The following is a 15908-nucleotide window of genomic DNA, read 5'->3' as shown; positions in this document are numbered from 1 at the left end:
GGGATAATGAACCCTGAATGTTGGCAACCGTTCGACTGCTCTTTTTGTGCATATCTCCACCCTTTTGCCCGTAACTGCGTTAAATGTCAAGATAGTTCAGAAGCTCCCAAACCGCCAAAACGCCCAAGGAAGTAGCTGTAAACACTGTTCCAGCCTCAAATTGGATAGCGGCAACAGCAAGGGAGTCAAAAGAGTTCGAACTCAAGGAGTATGCAACCTTTCGAAAAAAAATTGCCAGGGATTAATATTAGTTGAAATAGTTGAGATTTATGAAGACCTTAATACCGATTGGACGATTTTCCAAGCACAATTTTCTCAGCCAAAAAATTTCCAGTGCATTTAAGGCCGAGTACCCGAACGTTTGGAAGAATGTAATTTTTTGCCTACAGAGGCTCTTTTTAATTACGGTTTTGCTCTAGGTGCATTTTTTTTGTACCGGGTTGCTGTTTGATCATCAAATCGATTTGAATTTTAAAGCTTCATTGTCCCTCTATCAACCCATGTCATCGCCAGCACATTGGAATAATTCATTGAATTTTTCGGAATTTTTGTTTACATAAAAACATGGACAAGTTGAAAATTGCCGATCATTTTTTCATATTATTGGTCTGGCTCAAATCGGAAACTTATAGTTTCTCATTATGGTATTCAAAAATCATTAACCACATCTATTAGCTATGTTTCGGTCATACTAGAATTTATTGATCATCATTTTATGATTTTTGGGAAGCATTTCAGTTGATCTGTACCAGAATTTACCGATTGCATCAAGTTAAATGGAGTTTTTTCGTCATTCCGTTTTATTTTGCCAAATCGATTTGATATGGAGCCGATTCGTATTTGTCTCCATGCTAATTGGTGTCAATTTCAACCAATTCTAAAGTCATTTGAAAATTTTACTGAATTTTGAAAAGTTCCCTTCCATAAGAGCCTGTACAAACTTTCTCGTCTTCCCCCTGTAGCTCACAGTGGGAAGTTTGGTTGAACCAACCAAAGTTGATTTGTCATGTAACTTTTCTATACCTAACGAACTGTCAGGAAAAAGTTTGAACATTTTTTTTATTTGCCAAACATTTTTTGGTAAATTTTTCGAAATTTTGATTGTAATTTTTTTTCTGGAAAATGAGACTTCCAATTGGAAAAAGCTATTAATTATAAAATCTCGGGTTCGTAGAGGACGATCCAACGGTATTGTTTTCAACCTTCCAGTTTTCATAGTGTTCGAGAAAATCACGAAAATATGGCTTCCAAATAACTGCAAAAATTTTGGTAACCAAAAGATCTGAAGTGAGCCTAAGCAGTCCCGTCGATCGACGAAAAAAGGGGTCAATTTTTCGCTACGATCCATAATAAGCGAGCAGGTTCCACAACCTCCAAAACTCCCCAGGAAGTAGCTGTGAAATATCTATTCCAGCCTCAAATTCGATAGCGGCACCATAAAGGGAGTAAAACGAGTTTGAACTCAGAGAGTGTGCACCTTTTGGAAAAAAAATATTTGAGAATAAAAATCGACATTTAAAAAATTCCCAGTGCAAATATAATTTTTTTTCTACAGAATGGGCCGTTAGCTCTAAAGTGACTTTTTTCATCATTCACTCATGCTCTTAGCGTGGTGACAATATTCAATTTATAATTGAAATATTTACATATTCAATATTGTTCATAACAATCGGTTAGAGTTAAGGTCAAAATCCGTATTTAAAAGTATTTCTTTCGTATATTATTTTCATTTCTACCTACATCTCCAATGCACTGAATATCCACATTCTAATGCTCCGACGGAATACAAAACTTACTTTTCACACGGGCTCTCGACTAAGCATTTCCCTCAAATTTTATGAAACAGCTGGATGTGTCGTGCAAAAGTGATCTAAAGAAAATATCCATATTCAATCTCCACGCCTCAAGCGCGGTGGAATCAGCATCAGCAGAAAACAAACCACTGAGTTTTAAAGGAATTTAGACATTATTTCTGGGACTCACTGTATGTAGTTGCATTGTAGCTGGCACTCGACATGCATTGTTGCTTTCGGCGCAAACCAGTAGCGTGCATTTAAACGACACATCAACCAGTTGCAGAAAGACACTTCGACTCGATCTCTGTTAAAGGTGCGCTGAGTCTTCATCCATCCATGGCAGAAGAGCCGGCAGTGAAGCGAGGAAGCATCATCCGAAGAAAACGGGTTGGATCGGTGAAAGCGCGCCCGACCTCAATGAGCTCAGCAGGCGGCTGCCAGCGGACTCAGTCGGAGAAATGCGCTCACAGCTCAGACGTGAGCATCCTGGTCACTGAGGCCTCACCGGAAGGAGCCTCCACTCGGCCGGCCCTCAACAGGCAAAACAGTGAGGCCACAGTGGTTCAAGTGCTGGTGCATCGCGAAAGTGAGGAATACAATCAGGATGAGGACCAAGGCGCAGCTGACAAAGCTGACCAGGCTAGCAGCTGATCGTAGCTAGATGATTAGATAGCTACCAACTAACTACATAGTCAACAGTTTTGTGATATGCATAGGCTAAGGGTTGTTTCTTTGCTCTGATATTTTCGCCAAATTCTTCTTAGGGCGTTTTTTAATCTCGAAAGTCTTCTTTAGCTCTTCTATGCAACACTTTTCGATTGTCGCCTGCTGGCGTCTATACAAGCAATTTACTTCCCTGTTAGCTACTATTGGGGCCGTTTTAGCTGATCAAACTTTTCCATTTCTAAAGCTATTTTTTATTCTCATAGGGCGCAACTCTTAGTAAAAAGAGAATATTTGTTTTGATAGCTCTGTTAGGCAGTTTGAACAGTAGGAAATTGAGCACAGCATATTACAATTTATGTATTCTTTATTTTGCTTTACTTTATACACCAAATGAAAGATTGGAATCCCAATTTTAAATTGCATGCCGCCACTGCCTGCCTACTCCCATTCTCTGTTAACCGTTAAGCAAGGCTAATGAGTGAAAATAACACTTGAAAATGAATCTGAAAACTAAAAAACACACACATGAAAACACTAGCAGGAAAATACGAAAATAATTTCGAACAATGCGATATCAGAGAGAAAAAGATGAGCACCAGATTATACCATATATACTTGAAAAAAAACCTTAAATTTAATTTTTTTTGAGTTTTAAATATTGATTTCAAAATTGCAAGTTAGACCCAAAAGCTCGCGTCTTTAATAAATCGCAACTTCCAAACTTTCCCAAGCAAAACTTTAAAATTTCCACACTTTATAGAATACACTTGCTTGACTCTACTTATGTGAAAAGCTATATTAAAATTCCCCAAAAAATTATTTTGCTTGGTGTATTAAATATTGATTTTAAACTTGAAACGCGCTTGCTTCTTCAAAAAAATCCCAATTTCTAAACTTCCCAAAGTCGCACTTTGAAATTCTCACGATTCGGAGAACACATTCTAAGTATGGGGAAAGTTTCATTAAAATACCGCAAAATTTGTATTTTTGTTCGTGTATTAAATATTGATGTCAAAATTGAAACTTCCCGCCCAATGCGTTTTCTGCTCTTCTTTAAAAAATCGCAACTTGCAAACTTCCCAAAGCCGCACTTTGAAATTCACACTATTCGGAGAACACGTTTGATTTTAATTATGTGAAAAGTTTCATTAAAATTCCTCAGAATTTGTATTTTTGTTCGTGTATTGATGTCTAAATTGAAACTTCCCCCACAATGAGCTCGATTCTTTAAAAAGTCGCAACTTGCAACCTTTCCAGAGCCACACTTTGAAATTCTCACTATTCAGAGGACACATCTGAATCAAATTATGTGGAAAGTTTCATTAAAATCTGGCAAAATTCAGATGTTTGCTCGTGTTTTAAATATTGATGTCTAAATTGAAACTTCCCCCTCAATGAGCTCGCTTCTTTAAAAAAATCGCAACTTGCAACTTCTCAAAGCCGCACTTTGAAGTTCTCACCTCACTATTCGGAGAACACATTTTATTCTAAATATGTGGAAAGTTTTATTAAAATATAGCAAAATTTACAGTTTTGTTCGTGTATTAAATATTGGTGTCTAAATTGAAACTTCCTCCGCAACGCGCTCGCTTATTTAAAAATCGCAACTTGCAAATTTTCCAAATCTGCACTTTTAAATTCTCACTATTGGAAGAACACATTTGATTCTACTTATTTGGAAAGTTTAATTAAAAGCCCGCAAAATTTGGATTTTTGTACGTGTTTTAAATATTGATTTCAAAATTGGAACTTCCTCCCAAATGCTTCTTGAAAAAATCTTAACTTCCAAACTGCTGAAAGCCGCATTTCGAAATTTTCACAATTCTTAGAAGACACTTGATTATACTTATGTGGAAATTTTCATTATTTTAATTTTTCTCCGTGTATTAAATATTGGTTTCAAACTTGAAATTTCCACCCAAATGCACTCGCTTCTTTAAAAGAAACTTCCACAGTTTCCCAAGTAGCACTTTAATATTTTGACAACTCTTAGAAGACACAAGGTTTTATTTACTACTTAAAATCATCGGAAATTTAGATTTTTGTCCCAGCATTAAATTTTAATTTTCTAATTGCCCTTTGGGCTTTGGGAGACCTTCATGCTTAGAAGCTTCTTCTGCATTTAGTTAGATAAAAACCTTCATAATCATATAAAACAGCGTCTAATGTATTCCTTGATCTAGAATCTTCGGCCGCAAAACTGGATCGGAACAAAAATTACGAAACAATCATGTTTAGAAGCTTTTTGTGTTTCAATGTATTGCTGAGCTCCTCGGGCACGACAAAAGGTTTGTAGCAAAAAATTCCACAACATTCATGTTTAGAGGCTTTTTCTGTATTTCAATGTATTTACTGTGCCGCATAAATTCCAAGCAGTTGCTTCATAAAAGTGCTTCAATTAGTTGAAAAATATATGAACTGGAAACAACCTTCTGCAACGCTTTATCCAAACAACTGAAAAATCGCCAATTTGTTTAACGTTTTAACTGTTTAAAGGAAACATGCACGAAGAGGAATCAAATAATTTGATGTTAATAGGATTGAAATAATTATAATTGTTCTTGCTTAAAATGGTTGCAATAACCGCAAAATATTCCGCTACTTTGGAATCTTTTCGAACTGAATCGCATCTAAAACCGGTCATTATTAATAATCGGAACATCAACTAGAGCTTATCAACGGTGGACAAATTTTCGCTGTTATTTAACAAAAACGCAACTATTTGTTAATCTCTTTTTGCAGATTTTAATTTAGGAAAATTGGCTTTAACTAACCGTTGTTGCTATAAGATAAAATTGGCAAGATGTAGGCAAATTACAGTAGCAAAAGCCTTGTGAGAACCATTTTTTGAAGTTCTGCCAACTTCCGTTTCTAAGGACTCAAAATTAAAAAAATAAGTCAGTAAACTGTTAATTGTAGGTGTAAAACAACACTTGCATTATGGAAATAATTAGCCAAGAAATCGGAAAATTCAACTAGCAAAAACCCTGTGACAAAGACAAAAGTTTTGAGGTAAAATACTCGACAAAAATGTTTTGAAAATATACTGATACGTAAGACCAAATTTTAAAGTAAAAAATCAGTGAAAAAGGTGAAAACATTACCTAAATGAAGCGAATTTTACTTTAAAATAAGCCATATTTAACATTATTAGAAGACAAAAACGAGCCTGAAAAAGGTTTAACCAATCTAAAAACTAAGACCTGAATGCAAAAATTCAACAATTAGATTATGAAATTTTAGCTTACATAGAAGTACAACACATAAGAAAATGGCAAACATTTCGCCTATAAAGTTGCGGTTTCGCAACACTCTTTAGATAGTATAAAGGACCTGAAAGAGTCTTAAACAGGGCTTAAATTGATATTTAAATAGATTCAAGCAAAGAAAAAACCATTCAAATGATGCAAAATAAACCGTGAAAACACGTGTTAAAAGTGGAAAAGTGGCAAAAGTTTTTCAATCAAAAATTGGTTATTTCTCACATTTCTCCTCGCTAATCTAAGGCACACGACAAAAATCCGAATAAAAAACGCGGTAATAGAAACCAAAAGTAACGAATAGAAACTGTATATTTTTACCATGAACTTGCCATTTGAAACTCCTGGAAATGGTCCAAAAGCGATTCACTGCGCTTAAAAATTTGCTTTTTTCCAATCCTCCTTGGGTGGCAGAAAACCAGTTTAAAGACGCGATAAAGTCAGATTTGAGCAAGCGAAGGAAAAACCTCCAAATGATGCAGAATAAACGGATCAAACGCTATGGAAGACTGGGAAAACGTAGGTACTTTGATTTGGCTCACAAAATGTTGGTTTAACAGCTATTTTTCAGCGCCATGGAACGGGAAAGATAACAAAAAAACAGCGAATACGAATAAGAAAAATCCAAATAAAATGAGTGTAAAATCGATTTCTTCGTCACTTCCTTAGTCTTCCCTGTGATTTTCCTATTCATTCCCCCAACTATGGTGAGATTCCTTCATTTTTGTTAATACAACATAAAAATCAGATTTGCTTACATGGTGCTCAATTTCCGAACGCAACACAATATATCGGTGCTCACTTGGAGAAACTACTCTATAGGCTAAGAAACGACATTTTATATATCATAGTTGAAAAAAAGGAATATTATTATAAACAAACAATTTTTCATTTATACATCTACAAATTTCTGCACCAAATTTTCTGAATCAAGGACAATCACTAAGCTAAAGTCTGATCTTTTAGACTATTCATGGGAATATCTTAGAAGAAGTGTAGCGGATATTTATCGACTATTCTTAGGTAGTAAACCGTTGTTTTTTATTATTAGAAAACCTTGTCAAAAGTGCCCCTGCAAGTCTGATTTACGCTTGGATATGCTCAAAATCCGACCCAAAAACTTAGTTTTTCGCTTAGGGGACTAGTTTTGTTGACAAATTATGAATCAGAGGCATTGAATCTGAGCAGACGACCAAAAAAAATCTTTCTCTTGATCTCTTTACGCAAAAATTGGCTGCTTCGGTTCAAATTCCGTCTCTATTTTATCGATCCTTTTGTTCGTCCCGTTTTATGAAGAGTGTAGATTAATTCTAAATAGGATAGTGGAACAGAGAAGAAATATTGTACATAAAGGTAGATTTAATAATAATTAAAATAATAATGTATAGTGTTGCAGTAATTTAAGAAAGTTTTTTTATTATTGTTGAGAGTACCTTTATCAACTAACTAGTCGATAGAAATGCAGTTATGTTATGTCAATTAAATTTTTAAAAAAATCAACGCCTAAAATACTTTATACATCATAGTAGAGAAAAATTAATTCAAAAAATATTAAATAAAAAAAACAAACGCAATCATACATTTTAATAAATACTTACTAATATAGCAAATTAAACGGAAACTGATACAATAATAATATAAAATTGTTATTTATTATTTGTGGTTTGATTTCCTCAAAAACACCCACCAGTTGCAGCGACTGAACCACGCCCAGATGGGTGAGAACACAGCGCGACAACGCCGCGTTGAACGTCAATCATCTGACTGTGCATACCACTAACCTCACTTTTCTGCAAGTTTTATTGATATTTTTCTATTAAATAACAATAGAGTTTGAATAAAATGGCACAAATCAGGCAGGATTTACCGCCTGCTGGCGGCTACGGACCCATCAACTACAAGAGGATGCCCATCAAGCCACTTTTAAGCGGTAAGTGGTTACATAACTCGAGGCTGATTTTGGCTTCAAGCTCATCAATTGTGTTTAAAACTGTACGTACACGCTATTAGTAGAGTGTACGAGCAAGTAATATTGCAGTTTTGAGGCCCGCATGTTGCCGGGTCAACTTGCAGTGAGCTTAGGTTTTCGTTATTTAAATGGGGCCTGGTTAGACTGGCTTAAAAATCAGCTCAATAAACCAATTGCATTTTCAGGGGCTGCACTGATTGGTGGATACCTGGGAATAACCGCGGGCTCGCTCTATCTCTACTACCTGAATTACAAGTCGGTTTTCAACCGAGAACTGGAGGCAAGGGGGGCCAGTCTCGCCTTGTTTCCTATGCTGTTGGCCGAACGCGACCGCGCCTATTTGAAGCAGCTTCGAATCAACCGGGAGGAAGAAAGGGAACTGATGAAGAACGTGCCCGGCTGGAAGGTGGGAACGTGGTATGGCGAGCCTATCTACCTGGGAGGAGATCCTAACAAATTCGTCGACCCCCGAATCCAGGAATACTACGTGCATGCGAACTACAAGGAGATGGCGAAACGATGCGAAATGAGCTTGTGGTCCTGAATTGGTAGTCTTCGGATAAAGCATGTATGTATAGGAAAGCCGCTTAGCTGGACGTAAATGTTTAATTAATAAAGATCGTTTCCGTAACTGTTAAATTCAACAATGCATGCACACCATTAGGCTAAGTCCGGTAATGGCACGGGATTACACGTGAGCCTATTAAGAACGCCCAATTGTCACCACTGTCGCCGTCATTGTTCCGAATAATCCGAGATAATCTGGGGATGGTCGAAAATAATGGGCCTGAAAGTCAGAAACCTGCCGGGACGGCGGCCTCTTTCATGTCACATAATGAATAGGCATTGATAAGGACGTCAGACTGCTGCTTATTATTCACTGGAAATCCTCGGTCTTTTTTTAGCGTTTCTGTTTTTGCACTCCACCACGGTGGCAATTGTAAAACTTTCATCAAATTCCCGACATATTTGGCCCTTTCCTTTTCTTTCCACGAACAACTGAACGGAAATATGTGGTTTTCGTGTGAAGATTGATTGTTCGCGCTGATAAAGGACAACAGAGGCAGAGTTTGCTGTATAACCAGAACGCCCACTAGTTGGACGACATGTGGGACTAACGAGGAATTTTTGGAATTTATTCAAAAGGGAAATAATGTCGTCTTACCTCACACGTCGAGCGCCGACTTGAATGCAGACTGGCCAATCGATTTTCCTTTAATTTAATAGTTGGCCAGGTTGGCCTTTACCACCCACGCCCTCATAGCTGGAGATCAACCAGCTACTTGGCGGCACCCGATAAAGACTTTGGGTTGACTTTTGAATTGGCTTTGGCCGTACAATGAAGAGCGGTTTATTTTATCAACAGCCATAGTTGAAAATTAGGCCAGCCCGACTCCAGGCCCTGAATACTTTCGGGAAAACATTGCGGCATTTGGGCCAATTTTAAGCACGCCTAAGACAATCCTTTTAAAGCCAACAAGTAGGATGACAGGGCCTCCATAATGAGACCGAAATTAATATATTTTAATTGCCCCCCATAAATAATGTCGTTTCCAGGGAGTCAAAAGTTAAATATCTTAAATGGTTTGTGGTGATTAAAAATCAATGATGAAGATAGTCCTCGGTCGGCGCCTTTCAATAAATTTAGCGGCCGGTTTTGAAGTCGATTTTATGGCTACCGCTTGGCATTTAAAGATTATAATATGTATGACATAATTCCTGGCCGGGGATTTTCTCTTTGAACAGCCGATAGGCTCTGGTGTGTAAACAGGGTGGTCACAAAATGCAACTTGCGCCGCATGTAAATTCCAAAAACTATCATTTGTTCACTTCGGAGACCATTTATCCGGCTTATTCTTATCAGCTTTGAAGCTACTCGGTGCTGAAGAGAGTGGCCTATCTCATTTGCGGGATGGTTTACGACCGGTTCGGCAATCGGCGACTTCAAACGGCCACGTTGTTTACATAATAGAGGTCCTTAGCAGCCGGAAACAATATGAAACGGGCGCTGTGCGGACTTCAAAGAAGCCGCCCCAGCTGCTTTCTTCTTCCATCCCTTGGTCGGCCCCGCAGGGCACTTGAGCAGTGCCTGGCCTTCGGCGCTTATACAGGATTTTTTTGTAAAGTTTTTTCCGATCACTTGCCCAAACTTTCATGCTTCGCGGAGCGGTTGAAACTTCTCTCGCCCCTAAACGGTTTACTGTTGGCCTGTTCCGGCTTTTAAATCGCCAACTGATCTACATTCAACGGGTTTTCAGTTGCAAATCGCAAGTTTCAGCAGGCAGTAGAACTGCTTTAGCTTACCAAGCATGAAGATGGTAGAATGAGTTATCGTTTAGGGTCTTCACGGCCCAATCAAAAGTACTTCAAAAAGGCGACTCTTTTCCTTAAAAATCTGCTTGAAATTCGCCATCTAAAAGCAATTCATAAAGAGCAAAAAATCAAGGTTGACGTAACTTGAAGATCGTACAAAATAGCTCCTGCAGAAAACTATTAAATTTGGGGATTAATTTAAGCTTTTCTGTGAGAATTTGCTTGAAATTGGGCGCAAGAAGCGTTTTGTTTGAAGCTTACAATCCTGAGTAAAACTGATGGTTTTTGGGGTAATTAAAAAGGTTTTGAAAGCTGGAACCTTTTTTTAAAAAATCGCCACCCAAAAGCGATTTTTTATGAGAAAATCTAATGTTACCGTCTGAAACTGGACAATCGTAGTGCTTTCTGTACCTGGAGAGAACTTTTTAATTGAGGGCTTAACAAAAAAAGCCTTTAAAACTTGAGAGTTTTGTCTTTGCAAATCTGCTTTAATCAAAGTTTACCTTGCCAAACTTGAAGGCCGTGACAAGAAAGTAGGCACTTACCTAAAGACATTTGGTTTTAATTTGGCCCTTCGAAACTTGGAAGCTGTTCTTTGAAGATCTTCTTGAAAATCACCCAAAAGCGATTTTAGAAGATTTTGTCTTGTCGAGCATAAAGATATAAAAGGGGGCCCTTGGAGAAACCTTCCAGGAGAAGACTTCTGAAACAAGACAGTTTCGAAATATAGAAGATTTCCTGTGAAAATCTACTCAAAATTCGTTAACCAAAAACGATTTCTCAAGAGAAAATCAGGATTTTTTTATCTTGTCAAGCTTGAAGATCGTAGGAAGAAATCACCTGAAGCAGACTTATAAATTGCGGTCTAACGACAAGAAAAAGCCTTCGAAATTTGTCAAGTTGAATGAGAGCACGTGAAGAAATCTTAGAGTTTTTCCATAGCGAAAGAGGGAAATATTTCAAACCGTGGGAGTTAATTTTTCGAAGAACCATTTGCAATTTGCCCCCTACAAGCGATTTTTGAAGAGCAAAAAATCAAGATCTACACTGTTAGACTAGAAAATCGGATAAAAAAACTTCTGAAGGAAGCTTTTCTTTGAGGTTTTGCTTTAAATTGGCCCTCAAAGGACGTTTTATTTTAAGAGAAAGTCTAAATTTGCTTTGTCAAGCTTAAATATCTTGGACGAAACTGATGATTCGGGGGCAAATTAGAAAGGTTTCAAGGCGTGAAAGCTTTTTTTGCAGATTCGCTCGAAATTCGCCACCCGAAAGCAATTTTTGTCAAGAAAATCTAAATTTTCCATATGAAGCAAGAAAATCGTAGATAGAAAGCACTTTATAATTGGGGCCTGAACGACAAAAAAGTCTTAAAACTTGGGAGTTTTTGCTTTGAAAACCTACTTGAAATCGGTTAAACAAAATCGATTTTTCAACAGAAAACTAACATATGCCTCGTCAAACTTGAAGATCGTGAAAAGAAAATACCTAACAAAAACGGCTAAATTTGCGCCTTAATCATGAAAGAAAAGCCATCGAAACTTGGAAGCTGTTTTTTGAAGATCTGCTTCAAAATCACCACCCAAAATCGACTTTAGAAGATTGCTAGTTTCTTGAAATGGGGCTTAATAGAAAATTAATAGAAAATACTAAGAAGCTTTTCTTTGGGGATTTGCTTGAAATTCAAAAATCCCCTCAAAAACGTATTCTAACAGAAAGTCTAGATTTGCTTTGTCAAGCTTACAATTTTTGGATAAAACTTATGGTTTAGTTGGAAAATAAAAGGTTTTGAAACATTCGAAGTATTTTTTACACATTTACATTTACATTTTTGATGGGAAAATATAAATTTGCCTTATCAAGCAGGAAAATTGTAGGAAGAAAGCAACTGGAATTAAATTTATAATTGGGGCCTTAACGAGGAAACAAACCTTTAAAACTTGAAAGCTTGTGCGTTGAAAATCTACTTGAAATCTGTTACCCAAAGCAATTTTTCCAGGGAAAACTCAGGGTTTACCGTACTTGAAGATCGTAGAAAGAAAGTACCTAGAAAAAGCTTCAAAATTTGGGCCCTAATAAAAAAGAAAATCTTTCGAAACTTAGAAGCTGTTCTTTAAAGATCTCCTTCAAAATATCCACCCAAAAAGATTTTAGAAGATTTTGCTTTGTTGAGCGTTAGAATAAAAGAGAGTGGACACAAGGTCTACTTTGCCAACTATGAAGATCCTCCAATAATCTTCGGAAAGAAAACTTGGTATTTTAGACTGTAACGGAAAAAAATTACCTTTTGAAAGTGGGAAACTTTCTATGAAGAACTTCTTGAAATTCCTGACCGAAAAGCAATTTGGAATTGAAAAATTAAAGTGTATCCCGGCAAGTATGAAGATCGCACACCGAAATCTTTTGAAGAAAACTTGCATTTGTGAGTTTGTTGACGACAAATAAAATACTTAATTATTTCAAATTCAGGCGCATTTTGAGAATAATTGCTTTAAATTCGCCTCTCAAAAACGATTTCTGACGAGAAACTTTGGTTTTACCTTTTAATTGAGGCGTTAAAAAATCGTTTCAAACTTGTGATATTCTTATTTGAAAATTAGCTTGAAAATTCCACTTAGTGAACAATCACCTGGTTTTTAACTCTACTAGCTTTAATAGTTGCAGGCCTAAACGGAAAGGAAAGTTTTCAAGCTTGAGAACTTTTGTTTGAAGAAGTGCTTAAAATTTGCCACCCAAAAGCAATTTTTGAAGAGATATTTACCTTGTCAAATACGAAGATCGTACGTAAGAGCCCTAATTTTCGTACTTAACAGCATCTGCAGAATACTTGTAAATGTGGATCTTAACGGAAAAGAACAATTATTCGGTACTTGGAAGCTTTCCTTTGAAGATTCACTTGAAATTTGCCACCTAAAAGCGATCTTTTACCTTGTCAAACTTCAAAATGTTGAAAAAAACCTACGGTTTGAGTCGAAATTAAAAAGGTTTCGAAATATGGAAGCTTTTTGAAGATTCATTAGAAATTCCCTACCCGAAAAGGACTTTCCAAAAAAAAAACCTAAGTTTACCTTGTCCAGCTTGAAGACGGTGGAAAGAAAATACCCGAAAAAAAACTTTCAAATTTGAGCCCTAATAAAATAGGAAAAACTTGAAAGAAGCTTTCGTTTGATGATGTTCGTCAAAATCACCACACAAAAGCTATTTCACACGAAAATGTCAATGTTTCTCTTATAAAGCATAAAAATAACTGAAAGACAGAAAGATACTTTCATTTTTAGTCTTCACGACGAATATCAATATTTCTAAACATTTGCTCGAAATTTGCCAACCAAAATCTTGAAGACGTTCGCCTAGTCAAGCTTGAAGGTTGTAGATGGAAATCACCTGAAGAAGTCTTGTAAATTGGGGTCTAACGACTAGAAAAACCCTTAAAAATTTGGAAGCTTCTTCTGCCTTAAAATCTGCATAAAATAAGAAATAAGATCATGCAATAAGAATAAGCGTACTTATAGAATATTTAAGGTTTCAGGTCTTGAAGGGAAATTAAAAAAGTTGTAAATATTAAAGCTTTTCTTCGAAGATTGCTTGAAATTCCCCAGTCAAGAGCGATTTCTGAGTACATTAAGGTTTGCTTTGTCTGTGACTGTGACGATCGTCCAGGAATAAACTTGGAAATTTAGTCTTTAACGAAGAAAAAGAGGAAGAACTGCTTGAAATTTGCGCTCAGAAGTGATTTTAAATGAACAAACTGTAGTTTTTCTGGGCAAGTATGCAGATTCCTCACCACAAAGCGATTTTAAATTGAAAAATGAAAGTTTATCTCGGCAAGTATGAAGATCGCACACGGAAAGCTCTTGGAGAAAATTTGCATATCCGAGTTTGTTGGCGACAAATAAATAACTGAAAATGCAGGTTATTTTATAGACCTGCTTTAAATTCGCCACCCTAACGCCTTTTTTTAAGGGAAAATTGTGGTCTATCTTGTAAAAGATGAAGAAAGATGACACTTCGACAACGGAAAAGAGAAAGTTTTCAAGCTTGGGAACTTTTTCATTGAAAAATTGCTTAAAATTCGCCACCCAAAAGCAATTTTTGAAGAGATATTTATATATAGCCCTATTTTTCGGAATTTAACGGAAAAGAAAAATTCTTCGGTACTTGGAAGCTTTTTTTGAAGACTCACTTGATTTGCCACCCAACAGCGATCTTTTACCTTGTCAAGCTTCAAAATTTTGAACGCAACTTGCGGTTTGCGCCGAAATTAAAGATGTTTCGAAATTTGGAAGCTTTTTTGAGGATTTACTAGAAATTCCCCACCCGAAAACGCCTTTTCAAGAGAAAACCTAAGTTTACCTTGTCAAGCTTGAAGACGGTGGAAAGAAAGAACCTGAAAAAAACTTTTAAATTTGAGCCTTAATAAATAAGAAAAAACTTTTGAAAGTTGGAAGTTGGGCTTTCCTTTGAAGATGTTCTTCAAAATCACCACTCAAAAGCGATTTCAGAAGAAAAAGTCAATGTTTCTCTTAGAGAGCATAAAAATAACTGAAAGAGGACACTTAGTGAAAACTTCTCATTTTGGGTCTTCACGGAAAATAACAGAGTTTCTAAACAAGCTTGAAAAGGTTCCCCTAGTCAAGCTTGAAGGTAGTAGATGGAAATCACCTGAAGAAGTCTGGTAAATTGGGGTCTAACGACTAGAAAAAGCTTTCGAAATTTGGAAGCTTTTTCTACTCCAGAATCTGCAAGAAAATTCGACTCCTAAAATTGATTTTCATTATCATGTCGTCAAGTATAAGGATTCTACAACAAGAATAAGAGCACTTATAAAATATTTATGGTTTTGGGCCTTAAAGGAAAAAAAAACAAATGTAAACATTAAAAACAAAAGGTTGAAATTGAAGTTTTTCTCGGCAAGTATGAAGTTCGCACAATAGGAGCTTTTGGAGAAAACTTGATTATAAACAAAAAGCTTTGATAATTTAGGAGCTTGTGAAGTAGGAAGCTCGTACAATGAAAAAACATGGAGGAAACGTTTAGTTAAATATAAAGAAGACGTTTTCGAAACATCGAAGCTTTTCTTTGTATATTCGCATGAACTCACCACCCTAAAGCAATTCTTCCATAGAAAATCAAGGTAAAACATAAGATAAGAGGGCATTTGGAGAAAATGTGTAGTTGCAAGTCTAAACGGAGAAGAAAAACTTGTCAAGATTGGAAACTTTTACTTACAAACATGAATATAGTGGAACAAGAACCCCTGCAAAAAATTATAGTTTCCAGGCCTAAACGGAAAACTTGGAAGCTTTTTCTGTAAGAATCCCCTAACATGTGCGACCCAAAACCTATTTTTTGAAGACCAAATCAAGGTTTATCCTGCCAAGCATGAAGAGCGCAAACAGAAGGCACTTGCAAAATCTTATTGTGAGCCTTAACCGCTTCCGAAACCTTGCCTCGTTTCAAAACACGAAAAAGTGCCTTTTTTCAACCAAGCTGATGCCTAACAAGGTAAACCGCAAATATTTCTTCAAAAGTCGCTTGTGGGTGGCAAAATTTCAAGCATTTCTAGTGCCTGAACGGAGCAAGTCAGCGTCATGTTCGGCTGTTTGATGGCACTAAAAAATAATTTATTTCCACTCGGGCTGTTCTCGATTCGAGTGCACCCTTCCAAGAAGCCGGTTCTCATCTATTCCCCCGATCGGCCGAAAATTAATAACCCTGTGGTTTGTGGCGGGACGTTTTTGACTACAAAGAACGACTTTCGATATGATCGCTAATAGCGGGGCCTCGGCTCAGGCCCGCCCGTCTGACTCACAATATTTATATTAGGCCTTTTATATGTGAAAAATGACCGTTTGCCACATGAAGAAGTGTCAAACTGGCGAGAGGTCAACAGCTAATGGTCCCAGT

At 36.7% G+C, this 15908-nt stretch overlaps 2 protein-coding genes and 1 long non-coding RNA gene across 3 annotated transcripts in view; 2 read left to right on the top strand and 1 right to left on the bottom strand.

Moving 5' to 3' along the window:
- LOC109541885 (sodium channel protein 60E) overlaps positions 1-2829 on the top strand; it is a 45048-nt gene extending 42219 nt beyond the window's left edge. The window contains exon 30 of the mRNA XM_019910884.2: positions 2110-2829. Within this exon, the coding sequence (XP_019766443.2) occupies positions 2110-2447 (338 nt within the window). The 3' untranslated portion in view covers positions 2448-2829. The remainder of the gene's footprint in view (positions 1-2109) is intronic.
- On the bottom strand, positions 2809-6665 carry LOC125502761. The gene is made up of 2 exons (XR_007280517.1): positions 6481-6665; positions 2809-2972 (listed from the first exon to the last, which is right to left on the bottom strand). It is a non-coding gene; the product is annotated as an uncharacterized LOC125502761 (long non-coding RNA).
- A 773-nt stretch (positions 6666-7438) lies between these two features.
- Positions 7439-8322, top strand: LOC109541906 (NADH dehydrogenase [ubiquinone] 1 alpha subcomplex subunit 13). Its single transcript, XM_019910906.2, has 2 exons — positions 7439-7652; positions 7877-8322. The coding sequence occupies exons 1-2, from the start codon at positions 7565-7567 to the stop codon at positions 8233-8235; spliced, it is 447 nt and encodes a 148-aa protein (XP_019766465.1). The 5' UTR covers positions 7439-7564; the 3' UTR covers positions 8236-8322.
- The last annotated feature ends 7586 nt before the right edge of the window (positions 8323-15908 follow it).

Source organism: Dendroctonus ponderosae, unplaced genomic scaffold (genome assembly GCF_020466585.1).
Source record: "Dendroctonus ponderosae isolate FM_Combo_2020 unplaced genomic scaffold, Dpon_F_20191213v2 Dpon_F_20191213_10, whole genome shotgun sequence".
NCBI classification, from domain to species: domain Eukaryota; kingdom Metazoa; phylum Arthropoda; class Insecta; order Coleoptera; family Curculionidae; genus Dendroctonus; species Dendroctonus ponderosae.
The sequence above is the reverse complement of the archived record's forward strand: the minus strand, read 5'-3'. Positions and strand labels throughout refer to the sequence as shown.

What these genes read in the sequence shown, in the direction of transcription:
- LOC109541906 (XM_019910906.2), top strand. Translation starts at nt 7,565, where the DNA reads ATGGCACAAATCAGGCAGGATTTACCGCCTGCTGGCGGCTACGGACCC. An exon ending in CATCAAGCCACTTTTAAGCG is followed by an intron (nt 7,653 to 7,876) that starts GTAAGTGGTTAC and finishes TTGCATTTTCAG; the next exon opens with GGGCTGCACTGATTGGTGGA.